At 40.5% G+C, this 18,822-nt stretch overlaps 1 protein-coding gene across 9 annotated transcripts in view; it reads left to right on the plus strand.

Moving 5' to 3' along the window:
• Positions 1-18,822, plus strand: part of TXNRD1 (thioredoxin reductase 1) — a 117,253-nt gene that overhangs the window by 65,084 nt on the left and 33,347 nt on the right. For all 9 annotated transcript variants that reach the window (XM_078076497.1, XM_036103475.2, XM_036103436.2 and 6 more), the window contains 6 exons: positions 4,396-4,518; positions 6,000-6,072; positions 8,263-8,382; positions 15,473-15,615; positions 15,977-16,092; positions 17,632-17,857. In XM_078076497.1, the coding sequence (XP_077932623.1) occupies positions 4,396-4,518; positions 6,000-6,072; positions 8,263-8,382; positions 15,473-15,615; positions 15,977-16,092; positions 17,632-17,857 (801 nt within the window). The remainder of the gene's footprint in view (positions 1-4,395; positions 4,519-5,999; positions 6,073-8,262; positions 8,383-15,472; positions 15,616-15,976; positions 16,093-17,631; positions 17,858-18,822) is intronic.

The following is an 18,822-nucleotide window of genomic DNA, read 5'->3' on the forward strand; positions in this document are numbered from 1 at the left end:
TGGCGGACTCCGTTAGCAAGTGATTGGAATTGGCACTTGTTAATTTACTCAACAATTGCTTGAGTGCGTGCTGTAACAGACACTGCTGTAGGCACTGGGGAAGAAGTGGTGGGCAGAAAATTGACCACCTCTCATGGAATTTATATTTCAGAGTGTGTATTGGTGTCCTTTTGTTGCTCTAACAAATTGCCAAACTTTTCGTGGCTTAAAACAACAGAAATGTACTATCTTACAGCTCTAGAGGTTGAAAGTCTCAAATCTGTTTCTCTGGGCTAAAATCAAGGTTTCAGGAGGGCTGGTTCTGCTGAGGCTCTGAGGGGAGAATCTGTTTTCTTGCCTGGTTCAGTTTTTGGAGGCCACCTGTATTCCTCCATTATCAAAGCTGCCGGTGCAACTTCTTAAGTCTGTCTTCACATTTACTACTGTGGTGAAGTCTCCCTCTGCCTCCTTCGTATAAGGATATGGTAATGTGTTAATGGAGTGCCAAGGAACAAAAGGAGAATGTTCGGAACGTTAGGGAGACCTAATGGAAGAAACGGGCATTGTATTGGAGTCTTAGAATGTTGATAAAAGAACCCCCCCGTCCCCCAGCCCTAAAGGAATTCTTTGGAAGGGATGTGTTTGTGTACATTGAATAAAAATAATTTAACATAATGGTTTATGTACTGTATCAGGATTTGATGGGAAGAGGGCATTTCGGGTGAGGTGTGGTGCAGGGAGGTGCAGGGGAATCTGTTGAACTCTGCAGGAGCTTTTTGACCACGCAGGTTCCCTTCTTTAGGAAGGGGAGAGTTAGTAACCTAAAGAGATTTTTCCTACTAGCCACTGTGCTGATAGGCATTATTTCACTCAAACCCTGCAGGCTGGTGAAGTACAACAGTAGGTTAACTTCATTTTACAAAATGAAAAAGCTGACTCCTAAGGATTAGGTGATTAGCTCATGTCACCTAGCTTAGAGAGTGGTAGAGCAAGTATTTTATTTAACCCAGGTCAGTTCAACACCAGAGCTAATGTATAATGGTAAAAACTAGTGCATGCCTGTGTCCAGTGGATAGGAGTCTTGTATGGGGGGAAGGCAACATAAAGATTATTCTGATTTTAAAGAAATCTCGTACACTTGAATTACTTTTGGTATTGTGCCTTTTCAGAGGTGAGTCTGGAGCAGTGTTTCGCTAGGGGTGGGGTGAGGCAGAGGCGTTCCTGAAAGAGGCAGATGGAAGAAATGGAAGAATATCCAGTGTGTAAGGCTGGCAGACACCTGCAGGTGTGAGGTGTTGTGTAATTACACTGAAGTCCTATAGCAGTGGTTCTCAAAGTGTGGTCTGCATTCCTCTGGGGGCCTCCTGAGGCCCTAAGAGGAAGGCCTTGAAGTCAGAATTATTTCCATAGTACTAAGATGCTTTTTCATTATAATTCTTTCGCAAGTCTACCATAGAATTTTCCAGACAGGTTGTAATAGACTGAATGCAGAAAAGATAGCAGCGGTCTTCTATTAAGACAGACAGTAAAGAGAATTACAAAGATATAATGCCACTCTTCCCACTAATTAAAAGATTATTGTTAATAAGTTATGTTTAACAGTAATACTTAAGGTATTTAATATTTTAATAACTTAGAATGTTTTAATATTAAAATTTCTTTCTTAGTTTTAATTTCTAATTTACTAAAATTGATAAATAAACCTCACATTAACCAAAGCTCTTCGGGGTCCTAAATAATTTAAGGTTTTAAAGGGATCCTGAGGCTAAAAAGTTTAAGAACTCCTGTTCTTTATCAGCTACTACGGTTGGTGGTCACTATTTCTAGCACTCATAATTGGAGGAGAATAGGGGGCATTTTTCTCCTTCTCTCCTTACCCATCTGTATGCTCCTTCCTGACCCTGCCTGGGGGAGCTGTTTTTTACTACCTATCTTATATTACAGGTGGGAAACCACTTAACTTGGACCTTATGGACAGCAATTTCAGTTTTAAGTTGGATTAAAATTTTAAAACACCATGTTTAGTTCTGGGGTCACTGGAATGCTTTAGTTGCCTGTGTCTTACTGATTTTACTTTATAATAGAGTTAAGTGTTCAGGCTCACTCAGCTTTCTTTGTAAAATCTGTACACTGGTTGATACAATTTGACTTCCAGTTTGAACTGTAAGAATCTGGTGTGATCCAGAATTTCAGTACAGAACAGATTACACATTGGTGGAGGGAATATGTGGCTTTTCAGCATGACAGTGCATTTTCTTTCTTCTAGTAGATATGTTGGGGTTTTGGTTAGGAAATGGGTAGTTTCCATTTAGACAGCCAATGACTGTGTTCTATCACTGTCTGTGTCAAGTACTTGCAGATAAAATTGAGGCTGAGATTAAAAATGGTCATGTTATTTTTCCAGAAGAACATCTGGCTGCATTTATTAGTTAATCCTTTTAAGCCAGCAAGTCAGCCTGTGCTCTTTGAGAGCAACTAGAGAGTAACGCTTGTTATCTGAAGCTTATATTGATCCTTTGATGTGAATGGCTATTATTATTACCAAATTGTTTCCCCCCCTCAACAGTGCCTTGTATTGAAGGAGGAGCCTCTGCCATAATGCAAGTTCATGAATACTGGCTGTGTTTACCAGCCTCTCACGTTAGACCTTTTGTACAGACGGTCAGGGTGATGCCGTCTGGTCCCCACTGTTGCTGGTGTCCACGTGTTCTCCCTTCAGTCCCCAAGCCGTCATGTGCACCTGCCACACTGCCAAGGGCCAGCCACAGTGCCATGCCTCCTTCTTCACCTTCCTCCACTGCACCCCCTTCCACATCCCAGGCATCCTGCTCTACTGACCCTAAGCTCTGCCTTCCGCCCCCTACAGCTGATGGTAGGCAGGAGGGAAATGTACAGTCGGAGCTGGTAAGTTTGGGGGCTCTTTTTGACTCTTGAGATTAAAATTGGATTTTTACAAAAACTTTTTTAGTGCCTGTTCACAATGTTTCCAACCATTATCTCCCATTAGTGCAGATTTTTGTTTTAATAAAAGGTAATATTAAATATATCACCAAAACAGTCTTCCAAGCTAATATGAAATGGGTATAAAAGCTAGTGGAATGAAATGGTTTTTAAAATTAAAATTCTATAATATTCATATTATAAAGCTTGTTATGTGTCAAGAACATGGAAACTAAATCCTAAATAACTTACAGGAGGCCTCGTGCATAGGTAGATGAAAGAAGTAAGCTTGAGGGGTGCCCAGCTGGCTCAGTCAGTAGAGCATCTCGGGGTCATGAGTTTGAGCCCCAGGTTGGATGGAGAGATTACTTAAAAAACTAAAAATATATATATCATAAAAAAATAAAATGTGTTCTTAAAGAAGTAAGCTTTACAGAGTCATGTTTATTTAGCCTGCTCCATCCTCCTTTTTTTCTTTGCTTATTTAAAAATGCCTTGGAAAATCAGGGACTTTTACACTTCTCATGCAGGGAAATGTCAATTCATGATTTTGTTCTGAATTTTTACCTAAGCAGTGCAGAAAAGTCTTATTTGGCTAATCTGTTTGAGTTGCTATTTACCAGGCCCCTGTCTTAACAGGAGACCTTAGCCTGCTCATTGTGGTACCTTTTTTTTTTTTAAGATTTTTTTTTTTTTAATCTATTTGATAGAGACTGAGACACAGTGAGAGAGGGAACACAAGCAGGGGGAGTGGGAGAGGGAGAAGCAGGCTTCCCGTGGAGCAAGGAGCCTGACGTGGGGCTCCATCCTAGGACCCTGGGATCATGGCCTGAGCCCAAGGCAGATGCTTAACTGACTGAGCCACCCAGGCGCCCTCATTGTGGTACCTTTGACAATAGAAAATAAAGATGCTGCCGACTCGTATTGATAGTTGGTTTTTTTTTTTAAGATTTTATGTATTTATTTGTCAGAGAGAGAGCACAAGCGTGAGTGCACAGCAGAGGACCCTGGGATCATGACCTGAGCCAAAGGCAGACGCTTAACCGACTGAGCTACCCAGGCATCCCTGGAATTGATAGTTTTATTAAAACATACAGTACAAGTGTTTTAAAAACCTACTTTGAATCCTGGTGTAATAATTCTAGGAAAAAAGGACTGATGATGATACTTGATTTAGGACTAGGTTGGATCTTGTTGGAATGTCACGCCCTAACGTATGTAGAAGTCTGCAGGAACATCTCAGCATTAGCTCTCCATCACGTGAAAAGGAATTCGGACAATCCTAACAAAAGCAGATCGTTGCTCACCGCTTGAAAGGAGGGTTACACGTTTTCTACTTGGGTGCTGTAATATAAATTAATATTTTTCCTTTGAAAATTCCTTTTGCTTTTCTTTAAAGAAAGGTTTTCTCACAAAACTTTTCAGACATTGCTGTTTTTAAGTGACGTTATTTCCCCTTCCATTGTTTTTCTTTAGGCTTATCAGGAGGACAGGCTTCAAAACCTACTAAAAATGAATGGCTCTGAGGATCTCCCTGAGGCCTACGACTATGACCTCATCATCATCGGAGGGGGCTCAGGAGGACTGGCAGCCGCCAAGGCAAGGCTCCCTGTGTGTTATCTGGGTGATGGCTAGAATAGTCACATTCCTGACAGACTTCTGGTTCTCCCTGGAATTTGTTTGAGCCACTCTTGTGGCATTTTGCACATTAACTTGGGCAGGACATGTTTATAAAGGAACTATTTTATAAATCATTTTTCCAAGTTGAACTGTATCTTCTTGATGAAAGTACTTCTGTATAACAGTACCAGGCTTAATATTTTGGGACACATTTTGATTCATATTAAGTTTGGCTGGTTTTTCAAAGATAATAAAGGTGTATAGAAATGGTTTGAAATTAAATATCTTATTCTTTATAAATATTAATATTAGGTTTTCACTTTGATGATTTCCCTATTCACAAGTCCTCTTCCCCAATAGAAAAATGGAGAGCAATTGGATTTCTTAAACTTAATCATTAAAAATGCTTTCCTCCTTTGTATATGAACTGAACTACAAGAATAACCACTAACTCCAGCCTGGGGGTAATGGCGGTAGAGGATGTATATATAAGGGAGGTTAAGGAGTGAGGCTTCTGGCCCTAAATTGAGATACATTTTCCATGTGTGAGGGGCCTGTGGCCTGTCATCCTTCCCCAACAGGTACTTTTAAAAGATGAGATGGTTATACTCCCCTAAGGTGTAGCTTGTGGATCAGTAAAGGTAGATTCAAATGAAGCAGCCCAAATGAGGAGTAGGCCAGGGTCTGGCATCAAGCAATACTTTGCTGTAAATGATACAGGAGTAATACCAGATGTATTTTACTCTAGTTCTCCTGGTTTTAAAGGATATGTAGACTCAGTCCTTTCAAATAACCTGGAGGTCTAGTTGCCAATACACAAAGCTTATTCTCTGAGAAGGATAAAGGGTACTCTGCAAAATGAACTTCTCACTGTTGTCATCACTCCCCTAAAATCGATTTGGAAACCTTATAGATATCATCAACTTTTTTATTGGCTCTTCACATGAAATTTTAAGAAATCTGACAATTTTAGAAGAAAAATGTTTCCGATATCTGCCTAGATACTGAATTAGATAAAACTTAAAAGTACTTTAAAAAAATACGTATAGGCTACAGATTGAATTAAGAGTTATAGACAGTCAAAGATCTTTTTTATTGGATACTCACCTTTTTGCTTAGAAATGACCACAGGTTTTTCAGATTATTGCTTAATATGTTATTGTGTGAGTGGAATTTTGTAAGAGGATTCTAGTGTTAAAAGAGGATTCTGGTGTTTTCAGCTGACGATTTTATAACTGTACTCTGCATATTCTTTAAAACTGCCCTTATGACTATCTGAATGTTGCTTAATTTTTATCTTGGAGTCATGCTAATCATCTTGTATTTGAAATTCCAAGGCAATAATAACTGGTTATGCCTTAGGCACTACAGCTTAATAAGAATAGCTTGGAGTTTTAAAAGCCCGTTTCTAGTCTGTCATGTTTACCTTTCCAATTGATTTTAATACTTTTATTTTCCAGGAGGCAGCCAGATATGACAAGAAGATAATGGTCCTGGATTTTGTCACTCCAACCCCTCGTGGAACTAGATGGGGTAAGCTTTAAAGTATTTTAGAAGTGAATTTGTAAGAGCAGGTTTTTCCCTGGCATTGGCTTAAATGGCTCCTAAAACCCAGTTAAAAATTTAAAAATTAAAAAAAATCTACCTTTTTCACTTGGGCTGTTAAAATGGACTCCAGTTAAAAGTTGAAAATTTAGGGTTTTTTGGCAGAGTCAAGATAATGCAAAACCTTATCCACAGCTGTTATGATGATTTAAAGCTAAATATTTGAGTAATCTTTTAAATTTAGGGGCTTAATAACTGAAAGTTTAAACACTTATCTGTGGATTTCTGTTTTAAAACCAGTTCCTACATTCAGCAAAAACTGGAATTAGGTATCTTTTTTTTTTTTTTTTTAAAGATTTTATTTATTTATTTGAGAGAGAGAGAATGAGAAACAGAGAGCATGAGAGGGAGGAGGGTCAGAGGGAGAAGCAGACTCCCTGCCGAGCAGGGAGCCCGATGCGGGACTTGATCCCGGGACTCCAGGATCATGACCTGAGCCGAAGGCAGTTGCTTAACCAACTGAGCCACCCAGGCGCCCCTGGAATTAGGTATCTTAATGAATAGCCTGTGCTGCTTCTGAGTCTTGGTGAATTAAATGTTCCTTATTCATTTATTCCACAAATATTAATTAAATTATCACTTATTATGAGCAAGGGCATTGGAGAATATAGCAGGGGACTCGGTAGACATGAAGTTCCTGCCCTTGTGGAGTTTACGTGCTAGTGGGGAGACAAAAGATAAGCAAGAACTTTATGAATTATGATAAGTGGTACTAAAAAAAATTATATGGTAGAATAGAGAGGAACTGGGTAGAGGAAAGAGTTTAACTTTGAGAAGATTATCAGAGAAGGCCTCTGGAGAGGTGGCCTTTAGATGAAGCCAAAAGAATAAGAATGAACCAACTATGCCAAAAGCTGAGGAAGAACCTTCCAGGGGACTTTTCTCAGTTTCTCTCACAGAATAGAACATACAAAGGCCCTGAGGCAGGTAGGAGTCCTTCATGGTTGTAGCACGGGTGGTATGAGCTGGGGCTAAGAATGGAGAGGAAGGCAGGTGTCAGGCTGTACAGGGCCTGGTAGGTCAAGATGAGGAATGGGATCTAACTAAAGCATAGTAGGAGGTCTTTGAGAAGGGGATTGATGTGATATGTAAATCTGACCAAGATAACTTAGCTGCTCTAATTAGGAAGCAAGAAGCAGGAACTCTGGATAAGAGAGTGTCTGAGTTTCTAATTGATCCATTCAGCAAATATTTATTGCGTGTCAGTCACTATTCTTGTGCTGGGCATAGCCACTCTGGCCTGTGGAGCTTACACTCCATAGTCGCAGTTTGGAAGCATTCTCTTCAGACGGCTTACGTGAAGTCCACTGCCGTCCTGCACTCTTACGCCATTTTGTCTCCCTCCCTGCTTGCCTACATTTTGTTTTAATGGAGACAGTCTATCACCATGTTCTTGAAGCTCAGAGATGCTAAACCTTTTGTTTGTTTGTTTTGGTCATGAATCCTTTTGTGAGAATCCACGAAAGCTGTAGACCACCTTTTTTTTTTTTTTTTTTTAAAGATTTTTAATTTATTTGTCAGAGAGAGAGAGCGAGCACGAGCAGGGGGAGCAGCAGGCAGAGGGAGAAGCAGGCTCCCTGCTCAGCAGGGAGCCCGATGTGGGGCTCGATCCCAGCACCCTGAGATCATGACCTGAGCTGAAGGCAGATGCTTAACTGACTGAGCCACCCAGGCGTCCCGACCACCTTCTTTAAAAAAAAAAAGCTCATATACACCAGATTTTATATGTAGTTCTAGCTCCATTACAGTCCATCTGTGGCCAGCTTAACAACCCTGTTACCATTTAGTTCTATTCATAGATGTGGTGGCGAGTGTAGGATTGTACACAAAGTAAAATTTCAATTTCTGGCATCTTATCAGCAGTTAATTTTGAATCTTTGCAGTGTGTGGAAATTGTGGTAATCTCATTTTTCTTCTATTTTAGGATGTGTCACTGTTTGATACATAAGGCTCTCTGAGCTTAGAAATGCCACGAGTCTTAGAATAAACTTGTAAAAACAGTATTGGCTACATTAAGCAAATAGATTATGATCTTCCATAGCATAGTAATAATTATTGACCGTTTTCTTTAAAGGATTGTGAAGCTGGATGTAAACTGATCTCTCAATGTTGTTGCAGGTCTCGGAGGAACATGTGTGAATGTGGGTTGCATACCTAAAAAACTGATGCACCAAGCGGCTTTGTTAGGACAAGCCCTACAAGACTCTCGCAACTATGGTTGGAACACCGAGGAGATGGGTATGGCAGGAGAAGCCGCTCTTTCGTTTGTGCTTTTGTGGGGTTTAGGCTATGAGCTTGCAAAGCACCATCCATTTTTATGGGACTAGAAATTGACCTGGGGGTTTTTACTGTTGACATTTTTTATGTATAAAATTCCTGTAGTTATTCTGTGTCAGATAGCTGCATAGCTGTTGTGGTAAGAACAGATACTGTACTTGGAGTGCCTTTCTATAATAGAAAACCAGAATTATTTAGATAAATTCTTTATTATTATTATTTTTAAGTAATCTTTGTGCCCAGTGTGGGGCTTGAACTCATGACCCCAAGATCAAGAATCGCACACTGTACCGACTAGCCAGCCAGGTGCCCTTCAAATAAATTCTTATATATAGAGTTTCGTAAAGAGTGTTAAGTTACATTTGCTCTCCTTTGAAGCTGTTTCATTTTTCTCTCTCCAAAGAAATGTTTCATGAGCTGATATTTTGGGGGTGGGGGGACTGCTTATTTGTTGAGAAAGAGATGGTTAGTCTTTGTTGGGTAAAATATCTAGAGTACCCTAGCAACCCTTGGAAAGTTGAAGAGAAACTGCTGCCTTTGGAAAGTAGATTACATTATCTGGTAGAAGAAAAAAATGAGGTTGGCCCGGCTGCATAGTTGATTAACGACATAGGTTACCATGTCCTTGAAGAGGGAAACTCCAGCCTTATGTGATATTTTTGTTGTTGTTCTTAAAGATTTTATTTATTCCTTTGAGAGAGAGAGAGCACAAGCAGGGAGAGAGGCAGAGGGAGAGGGAGAAGGAGGCTCCCCACTGAGCTGGGAGCCCAACATGGGGCTCCATCCCAGGACCTGGAGATCATGACCTGAGCCGAAGGCAGGTGCTCAACCAACTGAGCTACCCAGATGCTCCCTGATATTAGTTTTGAGATCTACAGGGTGTGGGGCATTTGCCAGGGTAATTTATTTTGTAGCTTTTTCTGAGTTTTAGTTAATAGTTTATTAAATATTAAAATAAGGCATAAATACATGCTTTGAAACATTTGCCCCTACTCAAATTAGTCCTGCTTCCTCTGTTTGATGCTTTTACTTCCTGTTTGAAATCAACAGTACTTTTTTCCCTAAGTCTGGAGTCTTAGAAAATCAGTTACTTTAAAAGTGTTCTTATGCTGGGGTCATCTCTCTTTCCTCAGATCCTTACAAAGCTATTCTCTGTCCATGACCTTTGGGGCCTGAGGCTGGTACTAAGAGTTTCCTTATTTATTTCTGAGGTGCCATGCCTCATATCGTTTTCTCTTGGCAACAGAAAGGGCAGTCGAGGTGACCCTTTTGACCTATGGAATATGAATTTAACACATAATCTACCGATAGTCTGCCTCTAGGCCCACCTCTGCCCCCCTCCCCAAGTTATTGTTTACTTCTGTGTCTGAAAGTCTCCTCACTGAGTCTGCCATTCATACACTCTTTCCCTTTCTGGAAGCCTGCTTTTAATGTACCTGGTTAACAAGAGTTAGTTTAATAGACTTCTTAGTAGACATTTTAGAAATTCTACTGATAAAGTTATAGAATATTGCTGTTGAGTGCCCACTATTTGCAGTTGAGTCTGTGCTGGGGAAATACAGAGATGAGTAACACAAATTGTATAGGTACACAGATTCCGCTAATCACTGATGCACTAATATCATTGATGTGCAGACCATGTACCCCGGGAGCCCAGAGGTAAAATGGGTAACGTGAGTTAAGTGGGCACACAATGTTTGCTGGTATTCTGGGTCCCTTGGGTTAAGAACTTCCTTCACCCTAGCCCTCCTGACACATTAAAATGTAGGTTATTGTAATAGTGAGGCCTGGCACAACTTCTGACTTTGCCATTCACTGCATGTCATGAGGATTAAGTACAGCAGTAGTTCAGATAGCTGCTACGCATCACATCGTTTTTGTCTCTTCCTCTGGACTTGTTGCTTTTAATTCTTCCATTCACAGTTTCAATAAATTGGAGTAGACTCTGCCAAGCACTTGGTTCTTTGTTTAATGGGGTGTAGAAAAACATTTACAGATATAGGAAGTTCGTATGTTTGAACCAAGTTAGTTCCCTCTTAAAGAGGACATGTAACAAGAATATTCACCTGAAAAAGTCTAGAATTCATTGGAAAAAGTAAGGTTGTTCCAAGCAAATTTTGATTTATGCAGCTTTATAGTTTCCATATACTGTCATCTATACCTAATGGGTCTGTCTCTTAAGTCTAGGTAAATCACAGTGCCGGGAGCTATATAACTCAGTCACGCAACTTGTATTCATTCATATAGGGATCTAGTACTCAAATTGGTATGTTGTACTAATTGATGTTAGCTTTAAGCTATCCACTCTTATGAAAAATGAAGTCACGGGAACAGAACTGCTTAATTTATTTTTATTTTTTTAAAGATTTTATTTATTTATTTGACAGAGAGAGACACAGCGACAGAGGGAACACGAGCAGGGGGAGTGGGAGAGGGAAAAGCAGGCTTCCTGCTGAGCAGGGAGCCCAATGCGGGGCTCGATCCCAGAACCCTGGGATCATGACCTGAGCCGAAGGCAGACGCTTAACGACTGAGCCACCCAGGCACCCCCAGAATTGCTTAATTTAGTTAGAAATGTAGAAGTATATATAGTGGGTCTTTAGAATCTTAAAAAGAGTTAAGTACAGGCCTCTGCTGAATGTGAAATTTTATTAACAGGGCCAACTAAGTATAATTCTAATAAATTCAGTAATCAAGTGGGTGGTGAAATAGAATTTGGTGAATTGACAGATCTTTCCAGCAGAAGAATATCTCTGTAGCTGTCAGGTAACAATAAACACTAGCTACGCTTATTTATGTTGAATTTATTTCTAAATTATATAACAACTAATAAATGTATAGCCGCTGAGGTAATAAAGAACCACCACTGGCATAGTCCAGATCTATACATTAAAACCAGTAAAAGCTCCCTGAATTTTATATATCTATCTGTTTATTTATTTAAAGATTTTATATTTTATTTGACAGAGAGAGACACAGCAAGAGAGGGAACACAAGCAGGGGGAGTAGGAGAGGGAGAAGAAGCAGACTCCCCTGCAGAGCAGGGAGCCCGATGTGGGGCTCGATCCCAGGACCCTGGGATCATGACCTGAGCCGAAGGCAGACGCTCAACGACTGAGCCACCCAGGCGCCCCAGCTCCCTGAATTTTAATGGGATTTTAAGACTTGGACCAAATCAAAGTTTGTCTTTAAAGAAATTATTTATTCAACTAAATTAACAGTTTTACTCTTGTGCTTCTTCCCCCTTTCCAGGTTTTAATGTTAGAAATACATAATTTTCTATTTTTATACCTTCCTCCTCTTGTATATGCTGGCAGCAACAATCCCAAAGGCTTTGATGGGAGTTGTGCCCTGTATTTAAATCCCTTCACTCTTCCTAAATGGAAACCTCGTGGTTTGTTTACTGTGTTATCTTCTGTTCTTCTCATTGAGCCTTGGGACTTCTGAAGCTAGCTGTGGCCTAGCAGAGATCCAGGTCTGCCGTGCCTGTCAGGACCCACCACTGAGGGAGCGGTCACCACCTCCCTCCTTTTAAAATGGTTGTAGTGAGGAGTACAGTGGATTTAGACAGATGTTACTTTATGTCATTAGGTCTTAGAGCGAGAAAGAAACTTGGCAATGTATTTTTCAAATGAGAAACCCCTAGAGGCTGCTGATCCTGTTCCCACAGATGAAGCATGAAGGCTTATTTTGCATTTTTTAAATAGAAACACATCTAATCTCATGTCCTTGACCAAATAACAGTGTAACAGTGCTCCAGTGTTCTGGGAAGGTTGTCTTCTCTGACACTGTAGATAGCTCTAGGCGTGGAAGGAGGAGAGGGAGCTGGACCAGGCAGCAGAGCTGAATCTGTGACTGGGGGAGTGACACATCTAGGACTCAGCTGTGATCTGCCCTTTATTTGAGAAGTTTTACGATCCCTTTATCATTACAAAGAAAGCAAGATCATTGGGGAGTTACAGGATTTGTTCTTCCCGCACACACCTGATGTTTCATATGTAGTGTATCTGTGGCCGCCACTGAATTAGTGTGTGGCCTTGGGGAGGTCATCCATCCTTGATCTCCCTGTGTGGATACTGGAAGTAATTTGTACCTCTTCAGGTGTTCTGAAGTTCAAATAAGTAGGTGCACTGAAGGTGTTAAAGATACCACAAGTTCAGTTAGTCTGATTACTCTTGTCAAATTTAAGAGTGTGGCCTGGCTTTTTGTAGTAGGAGAGGAGCAGATCAGGAGCAACAGACAGTTGGCTTTAAGACCCAGCTGCTGTGGTGGGCATTAATGTCACACACAGGTGAATTGCACATCTTGCCTGCTCAGCTAGAATCTATATTGCAGAAGCTTAGCTTTGGATTATAACTGGTAGACTGAGCCGGCTGAATCTGGAGACCTATGAGAAATGCTGGGACTATATCAGCAGGTGGGCTGAGTGGGGATGTGGAATATCCAGGTGGTGTTTGGGAATTCAAGGAGGTGGTGGATTTGGGGTATTATCAGAAGGCAGCGCAGCCCTAGAGAACTAGGGTTCCAGATATGTTACCATCCATAGTCCAGCAAGGAGCCATTTACCACCAGTAGTATATAAAGTAGGAATTTGGATTTTACAAGACAGAAGCTTAATTCTCAGAATGAAATGCAAGATCAGGACCATAGGAGCAGCTAGAGTTCCCAGATGCTGAATCCCAAACTGGTGGGCTGCAATTTTTGAGAGTTCCTTCTGCCTGAGCATAATCACACTAGAGATTGGGGGCAGGGGTGACTGCCCTCTATACCAGAGGATGAAGAAGGAACTTTGGTAGAAAAGAGGGGTTTGAGGAATTTGAAAATCAGGTGGGACCTGATAGCTGCAAAGGAAAGCTTTAACAGAATTAAGGCTGGGATAGGTCTAATTGTCGAACTTGAATTTTGAAATAATTGAATTTTTTGGTGCTATTATTTAATCTCAACTATGTCTTATTTAGAATATAGTATCTCCTGATGGATTAGCAGAGTATAATACACTTAATAGTTCTATAATTGTGAAATTTCAGAAGTGAATCAATCCTCCCTGTGGTCTAGTTCATTATTTCTCCACGGGGGCGTTATTGGTATGTTGGGCTAGATACCTCCTAATTGTAAGAAACTATAGTAAAGGATATTTAACATCACTGGCCTTTGGTCATTCCTAAATCACTGTAACAGCCAAACACATCACCAATAAAATGTTTGGGATTTGCTTAAAATAATTCTAGTAAAGGGGCACCTGGGTGGCTCAGTCGGTCTGACTCTGGCTCAGGTCATGATCTCAGGGTCCAGGGATCCAGCTCCATGTCAGGCTCTGCGCTCAGCCGGGAGTCTGCTTCTCCCTCTCCCTCTCTCTCTCTTTCTGCCCCTCCCCTCGCTCATGTGCACACACACTCTCTCTCTCTCTCAAATAAAATAAAATCTTAAATATTCTAGTGAAAAAGCGGGTATATGAAATGAGATTGGCAAAATGTTGGGAATTGTTACAGCTAGATGATTGGCATAAGGGGGTGAGTTACACTATTGTATTCCATTCCTGGGGAAGAAAGCAGGAGTGAATCCTGTCTCTTCTTTTGCTAGACGGAGGCCAAATGGGTGGGTTGGCAGGGCTCCCTCCACGCTCCCCAGCCCCGCCCCCCAGGACACCACCCTCTCAGCATTGCAACCACAGTGGCTTCTGCAGTCACTCTCTGTTTTCATTGATTTCTCAAAGTCTAACATTTTATGATTCTGTGAATTGAATATCGACGATCTATTCTCTGGGAGGCCACAGACCAATTTTTGTGTTCTCATTCTCAGTTCTAGAGGCTGGCCGTTGGGTGGCTAGACTTGGCTCACCACTTCCTATGTGGCCAAGCAACTTACTAATACTGAATCTAAGATTCAGACTCCTCTCATTTCCATGACAGATCTTTCAGTATATGTTGATTCTCTTTTCCTTCTTTCCAAACCACAGCTTTCCTAGGACCTGCCTTTGTCCTATCACGAGAGTATATTTTATCTGCGTCCTATTTTTTTTCTAGCATTGATAAGTTATTAATGAATGAATGATTGATTTTTATCCATTGAAATTTAATATATTAGTGCCTGGCTCAAAGGATTCGTTTTTTTTTTAAAGATTTATTTTAGAGAAGGATAAAGAGTGTGCGTGCACAGGGAGGGGCAGAGGGAGAGGGAGAGAGAGAATCCAGAGCAGACTCCCCACTGAGTGTGGGGCCCGACCCAGGGCTCGATCTCATGACCCTGAGACCATGAACTTTGCCAAAATCATGAGTCGGATGCCTAAGTGACTGAACCACCCAGGTGCCCCCCAAAGCATTCATTTTATGATAGAATTAAAAAATCTTCCTCTCTTTGGTGAGATGGGGATTTGGGAGTCAGTGAGACAGAGTCTTAAAATACTCTGTCTAGATCAAAGGTCAGCAAACTTTGAATGTAATACAAGGCTAGATAATAAATATTTTAGGCTTCACAGGCCCAATGATCCCTGTCACAACTACTCAGCTCTGCCATTGTGGCACAAAAGAAGCCCTAGATGATATATGTAAATAAGTGATCATGGGTATATAAACTTTATTAAAAAGGTGATGGGCTACATTTGGCTGTGGGGCCTTAGTTGACCTTTGTTTGCCGGCCTCTGGTCTAGACTCTGTTACCAGCTCACTAACTCCAAACCTGGCTACATCAGGATCCCTTGGGGATTGTTAAAAATACAGGATCTTAGGCTTTCCCACACCTCATTATCCCAGCAATCCGTATTTACAATCAAAGTAAAATTCCCGTTCATTTCTAAAAAAGAAAAAAAGTTTGTGCCTAGTTATTTTAGTTTTAAGAATTGTCAGAAAGCCTTGCATGATGAATTGTCTGGTAGTCTTCTAAAAAGGAAAGAATATTTGAGCATGAAAAAGTTGTTTATATGCTTAAAATGAAGGACCCTGCTTTTTCAGACTAGAAGCTCTGCTCTTTGTATTCCTTGTGAATAGTTATTGAGAAATGATCTTTGCCTGGCAGTTGAAAAGCTAAAAACATTTCATCTTCTCTTCTTGTGCAGTTAAACATGACTGGAATAAAATGACAGAAGCCGTACAGAACCACATTGGCTCTCTGAACTGGGGCTACCGGGTAGCTCTGCGGGAGAAGAAAGTCACCTATGAGAATGCATTTGGGCAGTTTGTGGGTCCTCATAGGATTAAGGTAATTGTGTGATTGGTTGGGGGTAGGGGAGGAAAAGAGAAAGTGATTATCTTAGTAGAAGGAAAAGCCATGGTGACCCAGACTGTCCAGTTTGGCAATTTTGCAGTCACATCTTATGGGGCTTTCTCTTGTGGGGTGGTAGTGTGAGTGTACTGGATTTGGGGCCAGGTTCCCTGGATTTGACTCTCGGCTCTGCCACTTATTAGATTCATGATTTTGACCAAGTCTGTTAACTACTCAGCCTTCACATCTTTATGTATTACTAAATTTTTATGAAGATCAAATTGGATAATGTGAATGGCCTTTGTTAACTATCTAATGAATAATAACTTATTTAAAGTTGACATTGGTTTCTTTGTAGGCAACAAATAACAAAGGCAAAGAAAAAATTTATTCAGCAGAGAGATTTCTCATTGCTACTGGTGAGAGGCCACGTTACTTGAACATCCCTGGTGACAGAGAGTACTGCATTAGCAGGTAAGGGAGTGTTGCAGGGAGAAAAGAGAAACCAATTGTAGATTTATGCTTTTTAGGTTTTTTTCTTCAAACTCATTCAGTCCATTCCTAGAACATTCCTAGTGTTTTGCCACATTTTTGCCCAAAGGGACAGGGAATTGGGAAAATGAGAAGGGAAAAATTATTTTATGCAAGAATTCAAGACTGTAAACATTGGTCTTCTTACCACCCAGTTAACATCACTGCTGACATATAGATTTACGTTTGGAATGTACATATGTGTGAGTGTATATTAGAAATGTATAATATTTAAAACCAGATGGATATTCATGCGGATGCTAAAACAATGACAGAATGGCGGGCCATGTAGATTTATTAAACCCTAGTCCTTCCTCCTTGCTGTTCACATGGCCACAATGTCAGTGTAGGTTGGCCTTCTGAAATGAGTCAAGCAAGGTTTGGCTTTGTAATATATTTTTGCCCATGTGGTGATCATATGGTGACATAATTCACATTAGGAATAAAATAAGGAATTTCACATTATGACAACATGAAGAAAGGTTCTTGAAAAATATGTACTCTTGGATGCTTTTTGCCCAGGAGTTTCTGATTGTGTTATAAATTATTCCTTTGAGACCCTTTTTTGGGGGGAGGAGGTAACGATTTTTTCCTTTGTGCCTCATGTAGAGGGAGCTCAGATGGCAACAGTTCTCTTTGTTGTCTTGGATGGCTTCCTTTCTCATATTTAAAAAAAAACTCATTTCCTAAGAATGCTTTTCTGATCTCATGTCTTGTATATTCTTCACTTGACTAAAAGATTTTGTCAGGTTTTCCTTTTTATAGTTGGTTTTTATTTTACAAAACAGTTATGTTGGAAGTTTTCTCCTCCTTTTCTCCCCATTCTTTTTTTTTTTTTTTTTTTAAAGATTTTATTTATTTATTTGACAGAGAGAGACACAGCGAGAGAGGGAACACAAGCAGGGGGAGTGGGAGAGGGAGAAGCAGGCTTCCCGCGGAGCAGGGAGCCCGATGCGGGGCTCGATCCCAGGACCCTGGAATCATGACCTGAGCCGAAGGCAGACGCTTAACGACTGAGCCACCCAGGCGCCCCCTTTTCTCCCCATTCTTGATAATTGGTGTTCTAGATAAAAAGAAGTAACACAGATATTCCACCTTGGAGAGAGCTGAGTGGTGGTGATACGAGGGGTGGGGGTTTGGGTTTGCGAATATACAATATTAGACACACTAGTGGAGAATTACTCCAAACAGTTCAGAATTATTTTGTTTGAGCATGAGTTAGGTGGTTTGCTGTGTTTGGCCCTGGGCAGCTTGAGCTACTCCCAAAGCAACCGAGTGGCAAGAGAGGGACAGTGTCTAAGGCCTTGTAAACACTTCTCATATGTTATGTGTGTAGCTAATTGAATGTTTTTAATCTTAAAAGTGTATTGTTCTTAAGAAACCAAAAATTTTACTTTGATTTAGTCATTACTCACATATGAACATTTTCGATTTCTTTTCTTCTTTTTTTATTTTATTTTATTTTTTTAAATTGCTTTTCAGTGATGATCTTTTCTCCTTACCTTATTGCCCGGGTAAGACGCTGGTGGTTGGAGCATCCTATGTTGCCCTGGAATGTGCTGGATTTCTTGCTGGCATTGGCTTAGATGTTACTGTTATGGTACGATCCATTCTCCTTAGAGGATTTGACCAGGACATGGCCAACAAAATTGGTGAACATATGGAAGAACATGGTGTCAAGTTTATAAAACAGTTTGTACCAATAAAAGTAAGTGGAGTTGCTGGTAGGTTTGTTGGTTTTATACTTAACCTTTATTTTTTAAAGATCTTTATTTATTTATTTGAGAGAGAGAGAGAGAGAGCGCACGAGAGGGGGGAGGGTCAGAGGGAGAAGCAGACGCCCCCGCCGAGCAGGGAGTCTGATGTGGGACCCGGGACTCCAGGATTGTGACCTGAGCCGAAGGCAGTCACTCAACCAACTGAGCCACCCCGGGGCCCTATACTTACCTTTAAAAGGCAGGAGAAGAGTGTGTTGGGGTGGGCATTATAAACCGTTAGGAATGCCGCAGTGCCTCGTCTGTGATACTGGTATATGAACTTGGACCTGCTACCACCTAAACAGCTTTGTTCTTAGCTGCAGATTAATAATCTTCTCTTCTCAACTTTCTTACCTTTGGTTCTCTTTTGTTTAATGCTTTCCTTCGGGCATCCCTTTACTTTATAATCTTTGGTCTGTTATCCTTTGTTCTCCGTACACACCAGTGATTTAAATAAGAGTTCAAGACTGGGCTGGTTTTTTAATTTTTTTCATAAGACATTAGCCCTTGGTATACTGTGTAATCAACAGATGCACTGTATTATTCTGGCTTCTCTGAGAACAATTATCTAATTTTGTTATATGGGCTGGCCTTTTTTCATTCTTTAATCTTCTTTTGAAAAGATTGAAAAATATGCCAATTTACACAGATATTTTGATATATAAAAGTGACAAAATCAATCACTTCTTGTATCTCAGATTAATAGATAAGTTTCCTTTAGAGCAGGTAAGGATGAGACTGTTGTGTTAACACAAATTAAGGAATTTTAGCTGTCAAGTTTGTTCAGTGGCTTAACTTAGGTTCTTTGTAGGACCATGTTAGGGATCTCTTAATGTAGATGGGTAGAGTTTGAGCATTGGGATGATCATGACTTGCTTTCAATACTGTTCTGGCATTTTCTCACTATATGACTTTG

Source organism: Halichoerus grypus, chromosome 6 (genome assembly GCF_964656455.1).
Source record: "Halichoerus grypus chromosome 6, mHalGry1.hap1.1, whole genome shotgun sequence".
NCBI classification, from domain to species: domain Eukaryota; kingdom Metazoa; phylum Chordata; class Mammalia; order Carnivora; family Phocidae; genus Halichoerus; species Halichoerus grypus.